The sequence below is a fragment of the Theropithecus gelada genome, chromosome 4, assembly GCF_003255815.1.
Source record: "Theropithecus gelada isolate Dixy chromosome 4, Tgel_1.0, whole genome shotgun sequence".
Lineage (NCBI taxonomy): Eukaryota > Metazoa > Chordata > Mammalia > Primates > Cercopithecidae > Theropithecus > Theropithecus gelada.
In genome coordinates, this window is record NC_037671.1 from 133577671 (window position 1) to 133595659 (window position 17989).

Genomic DNA, 17989 nt, shown 5'->3' on the forward strand with positions numbered 1-17989 from the left:
GCCCATAGTGTTCTGATATCCCAGTCTTTCCTTTGTAGATGTTATCCCCTTCATTCATTCCATTAATAAATGCCTATTGAGCGCCCACATGTACCAGGCACTGGACTTGGAGCTGGATGCACAGTGGTGAAAAGGATGAACAAGGTTTATGCCCTTACTGAAGCTTCTAGTCCGGAGGAGTAGACAGATAGTAAAACGTAATATTAAATAACCTAGCATTAAGTAGAGTTTATGGGGGCATATATGGTATGAGATGAAGCCTGATGGTTTGAGAAGGACCAGATCTGTTGATCCTTGTAGACCATGGTCAGGGAACTGAATATTATCCTGGGAGCTATGGACAAAAAGCCAATATGGCTTGGAGTGACAGAAAGCAGAAAGCCTCCTAGGATTCTGGGATGTCTGTGCTTGAGCAACTAGGTTGATGGTGTCATCTATTGAGCTATTGCTGTGTATTTTTCAAATGCATGGTGTATGTTTCACGCACGTTATTTCTACCAGCACCACAAATGACAAATTTGGAAATACATGAGGTATTGTATCAACTGTGTGTATCACGTGCAGGTAGGGATTTCAATCAGATGACATGTCACATATAAATGTGGACTTTCTCTCCTGACTTGGGTTATTTATGAAAGTTATGTATGTGGGGCAGAAGAACCTTGAACTGTCTAAACTTTTGCTAATGAGGTGAGAATAAGGCCTGAGAAGGAGAAAAAATTGAGATTGAAACAAGAAAATAAAAGCTCCTAAGGAAACTATAGTCCTTTCTGCTGGCAGTGTCCCTTGCCAGAGGTTAGATGTGGGGAGCGTGAGGATGACTATGGACTGGGATGCCCCATCTTTGATGCCTTGGGGGCCAGGGAAAAGGAACTGTTGGTGTGCAGTGACTGGAATGGGTATTTCATGGTTTCCTATGGTGTCCGTCTGCCTGGGAGTCAGGCATCTGTACTCTTCGGTCTCCATGGAAGAGAGTTTTGAGGCATCCTCTGAATTAATGTAAACCAGTAGTGCTCCAGTGCCTGGGCTGTCTCAGGAGAAGAGGTAGAAACGGGGTCAGATGATGAGACTTTTCCATTTTATGACAGCAATGGAATTCCTAGAATGGTTCATTAGTCTTCACAAAAGATCGATTCCTGGCTGGGTGCAGTGGCTCACCCCTGTGATCCCAGAGGTTTGGGAGGCTGAGGTGGTTGGATCACTTGAGGCCAGAAGTTCGAGACCAGCCTGGCCAACATGGTGAAACCTTGTCTCTACTAAAAATACAAAAATTAGCCAGGCATGGTGGCACGTGCCTGTAATTCCAGCTACTTGGGAGGCTGAGGCACTAGAATTGCTTGAATGGGGGAGGCAGAGGTTGCAGTGAGCCAAGATCCTGTCACTGCACTCCAGCCTGGATGACAAAGGGAGACTCTGTCTCCAAAAAAAAAAAAAAAGAAAAAGAAAAAGAAAAAGTCAATTCCTTAGCTTAGAAGGCTATATTGTTATATTGTGCAGATCTGTGGAGTTAAGTGGAATACTCAAAGTAGTTTGTTTCACCTCCAGTGTTTGGGATATCTGAAACTCTCAGGGAAGAATTTACAGAATCATTGTATAATTGAATTGATTGCAAAAGACTTGTACACATTTATTTGAAGCATTTTTTTTTAACATTTTCTGTGTTTTCAGGGTAGTCAGTTATATTTTAATGTATCTTTTTATTGCTGTTGTTATAAAGAAAAACTAATCACGTCATCTTAAGAACTGTTTTTAGAAGTTTATATACTATGGCTATAATGATGCTTTATGTTTACATGATGCTTTACAGTATTAGATAAGTAATAAAAACAGTGCTACATGGTTCCATTTGCTACACACAACCCCCCCACCCCCAGAGGTGAGCAGTGCTTGTCACCCGCTTTTCACAGATGAGGAAATGGGGAAGTGGAGGAAGGAGTGGCTGCCCCTAGGCACTTCACTAGGAAGAGATGTGGGACTTGAATCCCTGTCATTTGACTCTAAAGTGATGGCAGCAATGCCATTCACACATCTCATCTCATTGAATCCTCACAACTACTAGGCAAGTATCATCACCTCTACTTTATTGAATGAGAAAAATGTGCTCTGGGAGGTTAAGTAACTAACCCAGGCTGATGGGTGGTGGGGCTGAACTGGCTCTTAACCAGTAGCTTGCCTGCAGTGTCCCACAAGGAAGGAGCACACTGCATATTAAAATTATTAGATAACAACATTCATTTTATGATTTACTAAACTCTTCTCTTCTTGACTCTTTGACAAAGGTAAAGTAGATGCTTTCCTGAATTTTATTTTATTTTATTTTATTTTTTTACAAAATAAGACAAATTTGTGAGATCTTAATACTTGCCTCTTGGGAGAGAATGAGAGTAAAGATCTTAAATATTCCTTGGCCACATCATTACCTGATGCTATTTATAAAAGCATAGAACAATCAGACAAGAATACCTATAAAATTAAAAAAAAAAAAAAAAGAAAGAAAAACAGAACAAAAAGTTTCTAATCTGCAGAACTGACGTGGCTATCAGGGGGCCAGCTGAAGATCTTAGGACTGTTAAACCTAGATGATGATTTGTTTAACCCTGGGTTTGGGGTATACCAATTGCTTACAAAGATTAATATTTCATTCTTTACTTTTCAACCAAATTAGGCTTTCTTTGTTTTCATTTGTTGCTACTTGTGCTGGTGGAAGAGGCATAGGGGGAGCTTCACTTAGCTACTGATAGAAGAAAATTTATGAGATGAATTGTACTCTGCTGCTTCTTGTGGTTATATTTTTTCAGTTTAAAAAAAAATGGCACAAGCATGCTTTTATCCTAGGTGACTGCTACGTTGAGAAACTTGGTTGATTCACCATTAGTAAGAACTAAGTTCCTAAGCATCAGTGCCCTTCCCCAGCTCTGCACGGCGATGGAACAGTACATGGGTGACAAGGACGTCTGTACCAATATTGCCAGAATATTCAGGTGGGTAGACTAAGATGTGAAGTAGCCTTACAAAAATGCTCATGCTTAGATTTTGGGTTATCTTTAATATTTGCTTGTGTGACTGGCAAGCAATCCTTTTTCTTCTTTTTACTTCACCTACCAGAAAGGGTAAATCTAGTGGTCCAAGTTAAAAATGAACAATTCAAACAAATGACTCCATTGTCTATAGGATTCTATGGTGATTCTAAAGTCGTTGGTTGTTAAGTCATTTTAGTTCTTTGGTGAGTGGTGAGCTCCGTGTGTGTGTTTAATCTTCCTCTCAGTTTATTTGAGATTTAAAAAACTGTATACAAAACAAAGCAAATGTTCCAATTTGCTAGGAAATAAACAAGAGTTTTAACTCAGAGAAGGGGATCAATGCTTAGAAAGTCTGATCTGACTTTGTAATAGAAGGTTATTCTATTTCAGCTATTTGAACTTTGGCTCAGGCTTTCACTGGTCATGTCTACACTTACTTTATTTCTTCCAGAAATAATGATCATTTGAATCCAGGTTGCCTCAAAGCGAGATGTTGTTAAATTTCAGAGCTGTCTTTAAATTATGCGTTTCTGTTTCCTCCCGCTGCTCTTTGTCAGTATTTTTACATAATGATTCTTCTCGGGAGCCTGGGACTTTTCTCTTGAATTATAACGTTGTAGTTGTAAAGAAAAGCAAACTTTCCCGAAGACTGAATTGGTACTTGTCCCCAGGACCCCTGTATGAGGCTGTGAGTCCAAATCTGATGTTTTTTAAACGAATGTCAACTTGAATTGTAGATTAAATGGTACACAGGTTTGTTACGTGGGTAAATTGTATGACGTGGAGGATTGGGGTCTCAACAATCATGTTACCCGGGCAGTAAGCATAGTACCCAACAGGTGGTACTTCAGCCCCAGCCCCCTCCTTCCCTCCAGATCTAATCTTTTTCTACTGCACTTCCCTGAGCTTTGTTCTGGATACCCTGCCTGGCCTTCAAATTTCTCACTTTTTTTCTCCCTTAAGATCCAAACTCTTGGTCAGGCACAGTGGCTCATACCTGTAATCCCAGAACTTTGGGAGGCCAAGGTGGGGGATCACTTGAGTCCAATAATCTGAGACCAGCCTGGGCAACATGGTGAAACCCCATCTCTAGCGCCCCCCCCAACCCCTGCCAAAAAATTAGCCAGGCATGATGGTGTGTGACTGTAGTCCCAGCCACTTGAGAGGCTGAGGTGGGAGGATTGCTTGAGTCTGGAAGGTGGATGTTGCAGTAAGCCAAGATGGAGCCACTTGCACTCCAGCCTGGGCAACAGAGCAAAACCCTATCAAAAAAAAAAAGAAAAAGTCAAAAGAAAAAAGAACCCAAACTCTTCTTGTTCTTTTCCCTTCCTTATGAACTTATTATTTTGTGTTGATATCTCTTTAAAAATATTTACTTATTTATTTATGTATTTTAGCTGTCTGCTACAGGAAGGATATCCAAGAATCTTGATGAACATTAAGACTAGGAGTTTGTCTATAGATGCTCTTGAATTTTCTATGCAAATTATCTGCATATAAATTTTTTTCAATTATTGTAACCCTTTCCCCATCCTCATCTCTTCTTTAGCGCATCGTTTAGGAGTTCAATACAACATTGTGAGTGTTGGGCCTGTTGTCTTTCTTCTGACTTTAAAGGAAATATTTTCATGGTTTTACTAGTTGAAAATAATATTTGTTGTAAGTTTTCATAACTACGCTTTAGAAGATTAATGATTTTTTTCTTATTAATGGGTATTAAGTTTTGTCAAATGCTTGCCCTGAATCTTTTTTTTTTTTAACTTTTATTTTAGGTTCAGGGGTACATGTGAAGGTTTGTTACATAGGTAAACTCACGTCACAGGGGTTTGTGGTACAGATTATTTCATCACCCAGGAATTAAGCCTAGTATCCAATAGTTAAAAGAGTTATCTTTTCTGCTCCACTGCCTCCTCGCACCCTCCACCCTCAAGTAGACCCCAACATCTGTTGTTTTCTTCTTTGTGTTCTTAAGTTCTCATCATTTAGCTCCCACTTGTAAGTGAGAACATGTGGTATTTGCTTTTCTTTTCCTGCACTAGTTTGCTGAGCTAATAGCCTCCAGGTCTATCCATGTTCATGCACAAGACGTGATCTCATTCTTTTTTATAGCTGTATAGTATTCCATGGTGTATAGGTACCACATTTTCTTTATCCAGTCTGTCAATGATGGGCATTTAGGTTGATTTCATGTCTTCGCTATTGTGAATAGTGCTGCAATGAACATTAGTGTGCATGTATCTTTATGGTAGAATGATTTGTTTTCCTCTGGGTATATACCCAGTAATAGGATTGCTGGGTTAAATGGTAGTTCTGCTTTTAGCTCATTGAGGAATCACCGTACTGCTTTACACAATGATTGAACTAATTTATACTCCTACCAACAGTGTATGAGTGTTCTCTTTTTTCTGCAACCTTACCAGCAACTATTTTTTGACTTTTTAATAATAACCATTCTGACTGGTATGACATGGTATCTCATTGTAGTTTTGATTTGTATTTCTCTAATGATCTGTGATATTGAACTTTTTTTCATATGCTTGTTGGCCACATGTGTGTCTTCTTTTGAAAAGTGTTTATTCATGTCCTTTCCCCACTTTTTTTTTTTTTTTTTTTGGAGACAGAGTTTCGTTCTTGTTGCCCAGGCTAGAGTGCAATGGGGTGATCTCAGCTCACTGTAACCTCTGCCTCCCAGATTCAAGTGATTCTTCTGCTTCAGCCTCCCAAGTAGCTGGGATTACAGGCACGCACCACCACACCCAGGTGATTTTTTGTATTTTTAGTAGAGACAGGGTTTCTCCATGTTGCTCAGGCTGGTCTCGAATGCCTGACCTCAGGTGATCCACCCACCTCAGCCTCTCAAAGTGCTGGGATTACAGGCATGAGCCACTGCACCCGGCCCTTTGCCCACTTTTTGGTGGGGTTGTTTTCTCTTGTAAATTTGTTTAAGTTCCTTATATGTCCTGGATATTAAACCTTTGACAGATGCATAGTTTGCAAATATTTTCTCCAATTCTGTAGGTTGTCTGTTTACTCCGTTGATAGTTTCTTTTGCTGTGAAGAAGCTCTTAAATTTAATTAGATGCCATTTGTCAATTTTTGCTTTTGTTGCATTTGCTTTTAGTGTCTTTGTCATGAAATCTTTGCTCGTTCCTATGTCCAGGATAGTATTGCCTAGGTTATCTTCCAGGGTCTTTATAGTTTTGGGTTTTACATTTAGTCTTTTTTTTTTTTTTGGAGACAGAGCCTAGCTCAGTCGCCCAGGCTGGAGTGCAGTGGCGCGATCTCGGCTCACTGCAAGCTCCGCCTCCCGGGTTCACACCATTCTCCTGCCTCAGCCTCCCGCGTAGCTGGGACTACAGGTGCCTGCCACTACACCCAGCTAATTTTTTTTGTATTTTTAGTAGAGACGGGGTTTCACGTGTTTGCCAGGATGGTCTCGATCTCCCGACCTCGTGATCCGCCCATCTCAGCCTCCCAAGGTGTTGGGATTACAGGCGTGAGCCACTACGCCTGGCTACATTTAGTCTTTGATCCATCCTGAGTTGATTTTTGTATATAGTGAAAGGAAGGGGTCTGACTTCAGTCTTCTGCGTATGACTAGCCTGTTACCCCATGATCATTTATTAAATAGGGAGTCTTTTCTCCATTGCTTGTTTTTGTCAGCTTTGTTGAAGATCATGTGGTTGTAGGTGTGCAGCCTTATTTCTGGGCTCTCTGTTCTGTTCCCTTGGTCCATGTGCCTGTTTTTGTACCAGTACCATGCTGTTTTGGTTACCATAGCCCTGTAGTATAGTTTGAATTAGGCAATGTGATGCCTCTAGCTTTGTTCTTTTTCCATAGGATTCCTTGGCTTTTTGAGCTCTTTTTCAGTTCTGTGTAAATTTTAAAATAGTTTTTTTTTTTTTTTTTTTCTAGTTCTGTGAAAAGTGTCATTGGTAGTTTGATAGGAACAGCATTGGATCTGTAAATTGCTTTGGGCAGTATGGCCATTTTAATGGTACGAATTCTTCCTATCCATAAGCATGGGATGTTTTCCCATTTGTTTTTGTCTTCTCTGATTTCTTTGAGTGGTGTTTTGTAATTCTCATTGTCGAGATCTTTCACCTCCCTGGTTAGCTGTGTTCTCAGGTATATTATTCTTTTTGTGGCGATTGTGAATGGAATGGCCTTTCTGATTCGGCTGTCTGCTTGGCTGTTGTTGATGTATAGGAATGCTAGTGATTTTTGTACATTGATTTTGTATCCTGAAACTGCAGAAGTTGTTTATCAGCTGAAGGAGGTTTTGGGCTGAGACGATGGGGTTTTCTAGAAGTAGAATCATCTGTAAGTGTTGGGCCTGTTGTCTTTCTTCTGACTCTAAAGGAAATAGTTTCATGGTTACACCAGCTGAAAATAATATTTGTTGTAGGTTTTCTTAAGTACCCTTCTGCAAACAGAGATAGTTTGACTTCCTCCCTTTTTGTTTGGATGCCCTTTATTTCTTTCTCTTGACTGATTGCTCTGGCTAGGACTTCCAATACTATGTTGCATAGGAATGGTGAGAGAGGGCATCCTTGTCTTGTGCTGGTTTTCATGGGGCATGCTTCCAGCTTTTGCTCATTTAGTATGATATTGGCTGTGGGTTTGTCATAGATGGCACTTACTGTTTTGAGGTCTGTTCCTTCAATACCTAGTTTTTTGTTTTGTTTTGATTTGTTTTTTGAGACGGAGTCTCACTTTGTCATCCAGGCTGGAGTGCAGTGGTGTGATCTTGGCTCACTACAACCTCTGCCTCCCAGGTTCAAGCAATTCTCCTGCCTCAGCCTCCAGAGTAGCTGGGATTACAGGCACGTGCCACCACACCCAGCTAATTTTTGTATTTTTAGTAGAGATGGAGTTTCACCATGCTGTCCAGGCTGGTCTCAAACTCCTGACCTCAGGTGATCCACCCGCCTCAGCCTCCCAAAGTGCTGGATTACAGGCGTGAGCCACCTCACCCGGCATCAGTACCTAGTTTATTGAGAGTTTTTAACATGAAGGAGTGTTGAATTTTACTGAAAGCCTTTTCTGTGTCTATTGAGATTATCATGTGGTTTTTGTCTTTAGTTGTGTGTATGTGATAAATCACATTTACCTGAATTGCTTTTGATTATGGATTTTCTTTTTTAAATCTGTTAATGCAGTAAATTACATTAATAAAGTTTCTCAAGTTAAGCCATTATATATTGCTGGATTTGGTTAACTAATATTTTGTTTAGGATTTGTCATTGGTGGTCATGAGTTACATTGACCTATATTTTTCCTTTCTCCTATTGTCCTTGTCTGGGTTTAGTGTTAAGTTTATACCAGCCTCATAAAATGGGTTGGGAGGTAATCCAATTTTTTTCTCTTTCCTAGAAGAATCTGTAAAAAGCTGATCTGCTTCTTGAAAAGTTTTAAAAACTTGCCCAAAATGCTATTTTTATCCAGGGTATATGTGTGTGTGTGTGTGTGTGTGTGTGTGTGTGTGTGTGTATGTGTGTGTGTATATGTGTGTGTGTGTGTATGTGTGTGTGTGTGTGTATGTGTGTGTATGTGTGTGTGTGTGTATGTGTGTGTGTGTATGTGTGTGTATGTGTGTGTGTGTATGTGTGTGTATGTGTGTGTGTGTGTATGTGTGTGTGTATGTGTGTGTATGTGTGTGTATGTGTGTGTATGTGTGTGTGTATGTGTGTGTGTATGTGTGTGTGTATTGTGTGTGTATGTGTGTGCGTGTATGTGTGTGTGTGTATGTGTGTGTGTGTGTGTGTATGTGTGTGTGTGTGTATGTGTGTGTATGTGTGTGTGTGTGTGTGTGAATATTGTTGACTGCTGATTCCATTTCTTCCTACGTGGTTATGTTTCTTATTTCTACTTGGTTCAGTTTCAGAAAGTTATGTTTTTGTAGGAATTTGATAAATTTCTCTTAAGTTTTCAAACAATATAAAAGTTGCTCCAACTATTCTCTTACTATTATTCTAATCTCTGTTGTATCTCTAATTATGTTGCCTTTTATTTATTTTACCCATTTAACAGATATTTGTATAGCACTTACAACATGCTAGGCCATATTCAGAATATTTTCCTAATACGAATTCGTTTCATCCTTATAACAACTTTTTAAGATATGTGTTATTATTGTCATTATCTTTTTACATATGAGGAAATCGAGGCATGGAGAAGTTTAGTTATTTTCCTGAGATCACGCAACTAGTATGTCATAGAGCTGCAGTTCAAACCGTGGTCTGGCTCTAGAATTCATACTTTGAACCACTATGTTACCCTGCTTCTTCATTGTTAATATTGACTTTCTTTCCTAATTTTGATTGTTCGTGCTGTTTCTCTTTTCTCTTAGTCTTGCTAAATCTTTCCTATTTTATTAGCTTTTACCAAGAACAAATATATTTATTGACCCACTGTATTGTATGTTTGCTTCATGTCTTATTTTTTCTGCTCTTATCCTTATGAATCATTTTCTTCTACTCTTTGAATATATATTTTTCTTCTAATTATTTTAGTAAAAAACATAATTCTTTTCAGCCTCCTTAAACCTATAAAATTTCCTTTAAATACTAATTAGAGGAATTTAGTATTTACAAGTTTTTTTTTGTTTGTTTTTTTGTTCTTTTTGTTTTTTTTTCAGACGGAGTCTCGCTCTGTCGCCCAGGCTGGAGTGCGATGGCCGGATCTCAGCTCACTGCAAGCTCCGCCTCCTGGGTTTACGCCATTCTCTTGCCTCAGCCTCCCCAGTAGCTGGGACTACATGCACCCGCCACCTCGCCCGGCTAGTTTTTTGTATTTTTTAGTAGAGACGGGGTTTCACCGTGTTAGCCAGGATGGTCTCGATCTCCTGACCTCGTGATCCACCCGTCTCGGCCTCCCAAAGTGCTGGGATTACAGGCTTGAGTCACCGCGCGCGGCCTTTTTTTTTTTTTTTTTTTTTTTTGAGACAAGGTCTCACTCTGTTGCCCAGGCTGGAGTGCAGTGTTGTGATCTCGGCTCACTGCAACTTTCGCCTCCCAGGTTCAAGCGATCCTCCTGCCTCAACCTCTGCAGTAGCTGGGACTACTCCGGTGGCATGCGTCACCACGCCCAGCTAATTTTTGTATGTTTTAGTAGAGACGGGGTTTCACCATGTTGGCCAGGCTGGTCTTGAACTCCTGGCCTCGAGTGATCCTCCTGTCTCGGCCTCCCAAAGTGCTGGGATTACAGACGTGAGCCACTGTGCCTGGCCCATTTTGATTTGTAATATTTTTATTACTTGTATTTAGGTATTTCTTTTGTAATTTTCATGCTTCTTTGACCTATAAATTAGGTGTTCTTACATTTCCAAAAAAAAGTTTTTTAAAAATTTATTTTTTAAATGGTGTCTAATTTAATTGCACTTTGACCAGAGAATGTGGTCTTTGAGATACCAGTTCTCTGAAAATTTACTGAGGCTTATTTATGGCCTGGTATGTGGTCAAGTTTTTAACATATTAATGATGTTTTACCTATTGATTCATCAGTTAGGAAGAAATATATGAACATCTCCTGATTTGTTGTGGGTTTGTCAATATTGCCGTATGGGTTTTGTTTGCTTGCTTGCTTTAGAAATTCTGAAGCTGTTTTCAGGGCTTCCTGCCTTAAGGTCGGTCTATTTTGCCTAATATTAATACAGCACTACCAATCTACTGTATTAAAGCAGGTTTGTTTGTTTGTTTTGAATGTATAGGTTTGTTTGTTTGTTTGTTTTGAGGCAGAATCTCTCCCCATTGCCCAGTCGGGAGTGCAGTGGTGCAATCTCGGCTCACTACAACCTCTGCCTCTTGGGTTCAAGTGGTTCTCTTGCCTCCGCCTCCAGAGTAGCTGGGATTACAGGCACATGCCACCACTCCCAGTTAATTTTTGTATTTTTGTAGAGATGGGGTTTCACTATGTTGGCTAGGCTGGTCTCAAGCTCCTGACCTCAAGTAACCCACCTGCCTCAGCCTTCCAAAGTGCTGGGATTACAGGCATGAGGCACCGTGCCTGGCCTACTAAAGTAGTTTTACATTTGCTTCTGATGTGGTGCCAGGAGACTCACTGGTATCCAACCAGATTTCATATAAATTTCATGTAAGTTTGTGTTTTCTGAACTACATGGATAGTGTAAATTCACACCACATAGATATAAGTTACCTTTTAAATTTCTCCGGATCCATCTCTCTAGAGTTTATAGCAGATAGCAAGCCTCCTTGCAGCTTCCCTGAACTGATATGTAGAGTATTTTTAGACTCCTTTTCTTGAACTGGGCAATGTCTTGAAGTCCTGCATTTAAAGTGATACTATGTGTACTTGAATTTTACAGAAAAACAAAGTTTACCTTTATTTTCCCATTTGGCATTTCTGCAGCAAACTTACTTCTTACCGTGACTGCTGTGCAGCCTTGGCCAGCTATTCCAGATGTTATGCCTTATTTCTGAATCTAATTAACAAATACCAGAAGAAGCAGGTCAGTTCTTCCTTCATTTAATTCTTCAGTGAGTCTTTACACTAATGTATTTGTGTAAGCCCATGTTGAATGTCTTTATGTTTTGAATGTATAGGTTTCTATAAGAAACTTCCAATAAATGTATAACGGGCTGCCCCGGGAGGCAGTAAGTTACCTATAGGAGTTGAAGGAGTAGTTTGAGTCAGAAATGGAATGTTGATGTTCTAGGAAGTTTCCTGATTTAGGAAGGAAGGTAGTAGATTGTAAAATATTTTTCCTCCCACTGATCTGTAGACAACCTACATGGGAGTCACCTTGGGGTGGGAGTGGGGCTATAACCCCACCCCAAGGGTTATTTCCGTAATGGTTATTTCTTCCAGGTTTCATCCCAGGCTACTGAGTCAGATGGGTAGGGTAGGACCTATCTGGCCATCTGCATTTTAACAAGAACCACAGGGACTTCCGATGCAAATTAAGGTTTGCAGTTCCCCTGCACTGGATATTCCCTGAAGATTCTTCTAGCCCTTAAGTTCTCTAATTCTTTGACCCCATTATTTTACTTAAAAGGTAACATTTCTAGGTAAAGTGCTTAAATGAAATAATTTAGTTTTAATGAATCAAGGCAAAAATGTATATAGGTGTTTAAAAAAGGAAGAACTCACAAATGATTTCTCATTAATCAAATCATAATACTTCATACAGACATTAATTTTTTTTTTTTTTTGAGACGGAGTCTCGCTGTGTCACCCAGGCTGGAGTGCGATGGTGTGATCTCGGCTCACTGCAAGCTCCACCTCCTGGGTTCACGTCATTCTCCCGCCTCAGCCTCCCAAGTAGCTGGGAATACAGGCGCCCACCACCATGCCTGGCTAATTTTGTTTTTGTATTTTTAGTAGAGACGAGGTTTCACTGTGTTAGTCAGGATGGTCTCAATCTCCTGACCTCGTGATCCGCCCGCCTTGGCCTCCCAAAGTGCTGGGATTACAGGTGTGAGCCACCACACCCGGCCACAAACATTAATTTTTATTATAAGTTTTTAAGTATTTGTTAAAGCAAAGTCGACTTTTATTCACTTTCATAAATTATTAAAGTGACATCAACTTAGTGAGATATTTTGTTCATTTATACAATAAGTGTTCGTTTTAAATGTGGTACATTTTCAACATCCTATAGTAAGTTTTACCAGTTTATGGACCAAATAATTTATGTATATACTAACAATATTTTAATCTAAAGCTTTGTGTTTGTTTTATTAACCATATTAAGACCACCTCAAAACATAATCTCTGTTTGTTACTGACTAGTGTTGAACTTATTTTTACCCAGCCAAAGACTTCTGCTGAGAATTGTTAAATTTGTCAGGTTTTATCCCAGCTTTAGCCTCCCAAGTAGGGATTACAGGCATGTGACGCCACACCTGGCTAATTTTTTTTTTTTTTTTGATAGATACAGGGTTTTGCCATGTGCTGGGATTACAGGTGTGAGCCACTGTGCCTGGCCCAAAAGAATTCTTTTTCATGTTATACTCAAAAGAGATCTATTTATATATTTTATTTTGTAATTTAATGTTATGAATTTTAATTATAATTTTATTTTCCCATCACTACCTTTTTTTTTTTTTGCTTTGGTGCTTTGATCTTGGGTGATTTAGATGTCTTTAATTAGAGAAGATTTATTTGCCTTGCCACTAGAATTTTCAAAAATGGACAAAAGAAAACACTTCCGTTTAACAGTTTGATTTTGAGTTATGTTATAATGTATAATTTTTTAAGGAAGAAAATTCATTAACTGAGTACTCACAAATAGTGCTATTGTTTTCTAGCATTACTAGTAGATACTGTTTGTTTCTCTGATTGGAGCTTAGATGATGGCCATATGGAATAAACCAACAAAAATCCTGGTATCTCACCAATATGAGAGACTAGAGATATCAGTATGGCTAAGGGTATGCTTTTTCTAGTTTGAGTAACTAAGTGTCCTAAAGTTTTTTTGTTTTTTGTTTTTGTTTTTTAAAATAAAGATGGGAGTCTCACTATGTTGCCCAGGCTGGCCTGGAACTCTTGGGCTCAAGCAATCCTACCACTTCAGCCTCCCAAAGTGCTGGGATTACAGATGTGAGCCACTGCACCCAGCCTAAATGTCCTAAAGTTTAAATTGGCATAAAATTTTACTATACTTTTTACTAAACTACTTTTCACATTAGACCAATGGTTATCTGAAACGCAAAACTCATGTTTAAGAAACCACATTTTTCCCTATTGATGTTAATTACCATTTTATGTTCCTATTGATGTGGTTTGGATCTTTGGCCCAGCCTAAATCTCATGTTGAATTGTAATCCCCTGTATTGGAGGTGGGGCCTGGTGGGAGGTGACTGGATCATGCAGGCGGAGTTCTCACGGATGGGTTAGCACCATCCCCCGGTGCTGTTCTCGTGATAGTGAGTGAGTGAGTTTTCATGAGATCTGCTTGTTTAAAACTCTGTAGCACCTCCCCCTGCTCTCTCTCTTCCTCCTGCTCCGGCCATGTAAGATGTGCCTGCTTCCCTTTCACCTTCCACCATGATTGAAAGTTTCCTGACGCCTCCCCAGAAGCTGAGCAGATGCCAGCAGCATGCTTCCTGTACAGCCTACGGAACCATGAGCCAATTAAATCTCTTTTCTTGATAAATTATCTAATCTGAAGTATTTATTTGGAGCAATGCGAGAACAGACTAAAACACCTATTAAAATTATTTTAGTTTCCAAAGAGGAATATAGAGCACCTTGTAAACCATGTACAGTAACATGTTTATTCAGAACCATCAAAGAAATGCATGTTATCACTTTAATCACTAAATTTAATCATTGTGGCAAAAATCGTATTCAAGTATATTACATGTTTCTCTTCCTTCTTAGAAGATATTAAAACTAACTTAACCTCTTGATAGCAAAGGTCATTATTATAAGCATTAATTATTGCTCTAGAGGCTATTTGTCCCACATGGGAAACCTGAGTCTGTTGATGAGGTTCTTTAAATGTCTGCATCTTCTTTGTAGATTTTCTCTCTCTTCTTTTTCTATTGGTTGCTACCTCTGCCTTTAGTAATCTTTACTTGCTTTTTTGCAATTATTTGTTTGCAGTTAGCAAGGGAACCTCATAACCAAGCTTATTAAAATTAGCCTGTAGTCCCAGCTACTCAGGAGGCTGACGCAGGAGAATTGCTTGAACCCGGGAGGTGGAGGCTGCAGTGAGCCAAGATCGTGCCACTGCACTCCAGCCTGGGCAACAGAGGGAGACTCTATCTAAAAAAAAAAAAAAAAAAAGTAACACTGAAACGGCATCACTGTCGGGGGTGACACCTGAGGTTCGTTGCCTCATGCCAAGGAAATCAAGGACATGGACACACGTGGAGTGAGGTTAATTGCGGAGGTTTAATAGGCAAAAGAAAGAGAGAGGAGAATAGCCCTCTCTCCTGTGCACAAGAGGCACCCGAGTGGGACTCTGGCCTGTGCACAGGGTTTTATAGACAGGCTTGAGGAGACCATGTCTGATCTACACAGGGCCCAAAGATTGGTTGGACCAGGTGTGATGTTTACATAGCACGCAGAGAAGCTGGCCACCCCACCCTAATCTTCTTATTATATAAATGGGATTTTTGCTTGGCCGGCACCACATTACCTGCTCTTTACTGCACATGTGACTGGCAAAGAGAAGGGAAGATGGAGCTGCCATAGTGGACATGCCTAGTCCCAGGTACCCTTTTTCCTATTGGCACAGCTGGCAACATTCACCCGTGCAAGCTTCTAGCTTGCCTTTCTATATCTGCAGCTTGATTTTACAGGCTGCTCTTTGTTAGAAAAGAAATTATTTGAGGGCTGCTTTTCATTAAAAGGAAAACCTTACTGAGGCCCTCCTTACCCTCACTATTTGCCTAAATAATTTCTTTTTTAACTCCAGTGTCAACACATAAGCCAGGCGTGGTGGTGCGAGTCTCTAGTGAAACCAGTTGTCCAGCTTGGGCAACAAGGTGAAATCCTATCTCAAAGAGAAAGAGAGAGAGAGAGAGAGAGAGAGAGAGAGAGAGAAAAGACTGGCAACATGGACCCCATCTCTATAAACAAAAAATTAGCTGTGCGTGGTGGCACATGCCTGTAGTCCCAGCTACTTGGAAGGCTAAGGTGGGAGGATTGCTTGAGCCCAGGCTGCAGTGAGCCATTGATCACTAGCTAGCTGGCTAGCTAGACAGACAGATATTTTAGACTAAAAACCCTAAAATAAAATTGAATATGAACAGACTTAATGAGAAGAGCCTAAGGGGCTCTGATGAAACTTCTCTGTGACTTCTCTTCAAAGCCAATTCCATATTTCAAGTCGTCATAACTCTCTTGTCTGCTCCTCTGTGAGGCCTCCCAAGCAAGACCAGTCAATTTCTCCCTCATCAGTGCAACATTTTTAAGACTTTAACACAGCTAGTACCCCAGCTAGTACACTCAGAGCTGAGAACCCAAGCAGTATGTGTATGGCCTTAACCACTTCCCTATTATTAAGGAAAACTATACAAATCTTAGAGATAAGGTGTGGAATAGGTGGAGGCATGTCCTGACAAAGGCATGCCAGGGCATTGTTTAATGGCCCAATCAGGGATTAATTCTCTAGGCCAGCGTATTGGTGTTTGGACTTGCTGTTTACTATTTGGTTAGATCCCAGACACAATAAACTTATACATTAATTCATAGGTTTCAGTCTGGTAGACAGGATCACCTCAAAAGTTATGGTTTTATTACTTTGTAGGCATTTGTCAGGTTTGTATATAACCTAGAAATCTTGAGTGCTTGTAAATCCCCAGTTCTTCAATTGTGCTTGGAACAAACTTTACCGTGGTATTGGCCCCCTCATTAATGAGTTAAATACTTTTTAAGTGTGTTCATTTCATGAGCCTATGAGAGTCATGTTTTTAATTTTTAAAAAATTATACTTTGACTCAATACTTTTACTTATAATAACGATTGAAATGTTATAGTTTTGACTCATTACTTTGATTTTTTTCTAGTAAGAAAAATACATAACTCATATTTTCCTCAAAACCAAAATATTTTAGAAGAGCAAGGAAAGAGTTTAGGCTACAAGGAAGTAGCTGTGTGTCCCAACTACTTCCTAAAATCATTAACCAGAAGTTCCCATTAGTCTTCAAAAACATTTCTTTAGTGGTTCTCCAAATGGTTATTATTATGTAGCTGCCCTACCCACTACTGCAAGTTCCTAAACAACACAGACTTTGTCCTGATAGACCGAGATGATGCTTGGCAAAGTAAGCTTGTAAGTGCTGAAAGAAAGAATTTTGAGTATGTGAAATGCTTTGCCACCTGTAAGGTGTTAAAAAATATTTTTTTCTAATACTCAGGTGCTTCCTCCTTAAATATGTACTTTCTTCTTCCTAGTTTGGAGGAGGATATAATAAGAATTTTTTCCCACAATTTTCATATGGCTGCCATAAACAGCAAAACAGAATTCCTTCAGAACAGCATGGCATCTTAGTTTCATGTTTCCCGTGGCCCAGGTGGCTGATCAAATGCGATTTGTTTTTCCTCTTAACGTTCTGATGTGAGTGTATTGATCTGCAGTGGTTAGACACTTCGCTGCACCTGGGATTTACTTGCATGTTGAGGCTTAGAACTGATTGTGGAAACGTGAACCAGCCTTCCAGCAACTTAATTAAACAGAATTATTACTTCCTATAATAATTTTTTTTTTTCAGCTCTAGGAAACATCCCTGCAAGACTAACTTGGGTTGTAGAGAAATACTTTGGAAGCTTTGTAGTCTCTTAATACACATAGCCATTGCCAAATGATTAGACAATCAGAGTCAGTAGACCTTCCCTGTTTTTGTTCTGGGAGGTTAATATTGCTTCTGTCTTGAAAGCCTGAGGACTACATTTAGAATCAGCATAGGTTTCATTTTTCTAAGGTGCACTTTTAAATCAAATCATGTTTATGGCTAATCGCGTTTTCAAAAAACGTAGAAACAGAAATCTAAAAAGAACAAGAAAGAAAAGGGAAAAAACCCTTTATAGTGATAAATGAAATGTCACCTACACACGCCTCTTGAACTGATCTTATCAGCGGATGGGGAGCTTCACAGGAAGCTGCCGGTCGCTGCTGCCGTCCACCAAGGGGGAAATCCTGTTTTGAACCAGGTAGCACCAGGGCTGGTTGCTGTTGGAAGAAAGTAGAATATTTCCTCTCCATCTGCTGTTGTTTTCCATCAAAGGGGAAAAAAATTAGAATTACATGAGAAGATACCAAAAGTCACAAAATTTTCCATTATTTTTACATTCTTTTTCTCTTGTCAAGGTAAAGTCTGATTTCAACATATGAGAAGTCTGAATATACTTTACATATTCAAGTATATAAAGTCTAAATCAAGTCCATCGACAGGAGGGGTTGTGGAGTGGTTTCACTTTTATTTTCTACACACCTATACTGTGAGGATTATTGAGGAACGAGGATTTATATTTACAAGAATTCATATTATTTTTTA

The 17989-nt window shown here is 39.6% G+C and overlaps 1 protein-coding gene across 2 annotated transcripts in view; it reads left to right on the forward strand.

Moving 5' to 3' along the window:
- ARMC2 (armadillo repeat containing 2) overlaps positions 1–17989 on the forward strand; it is a 126907-nt gene that overhangs the window by 78195 nt on the left and 30723 nt on the right. For both annotated transcript variants that reach the window (XM_025381936.1, XM_025381935.1), the window contains 2 exons: positions 2836–2981; positions 11391–11490. In XM_025381936.1, the coding sequence (XP_025237721.1) occupies positions 2836–2981; positions 11391–11490 (246 nt within the window). The remainder of the gene's footprint in view (positions 1–2835; positions 2982–11390; positions 11491–17989) is intronic.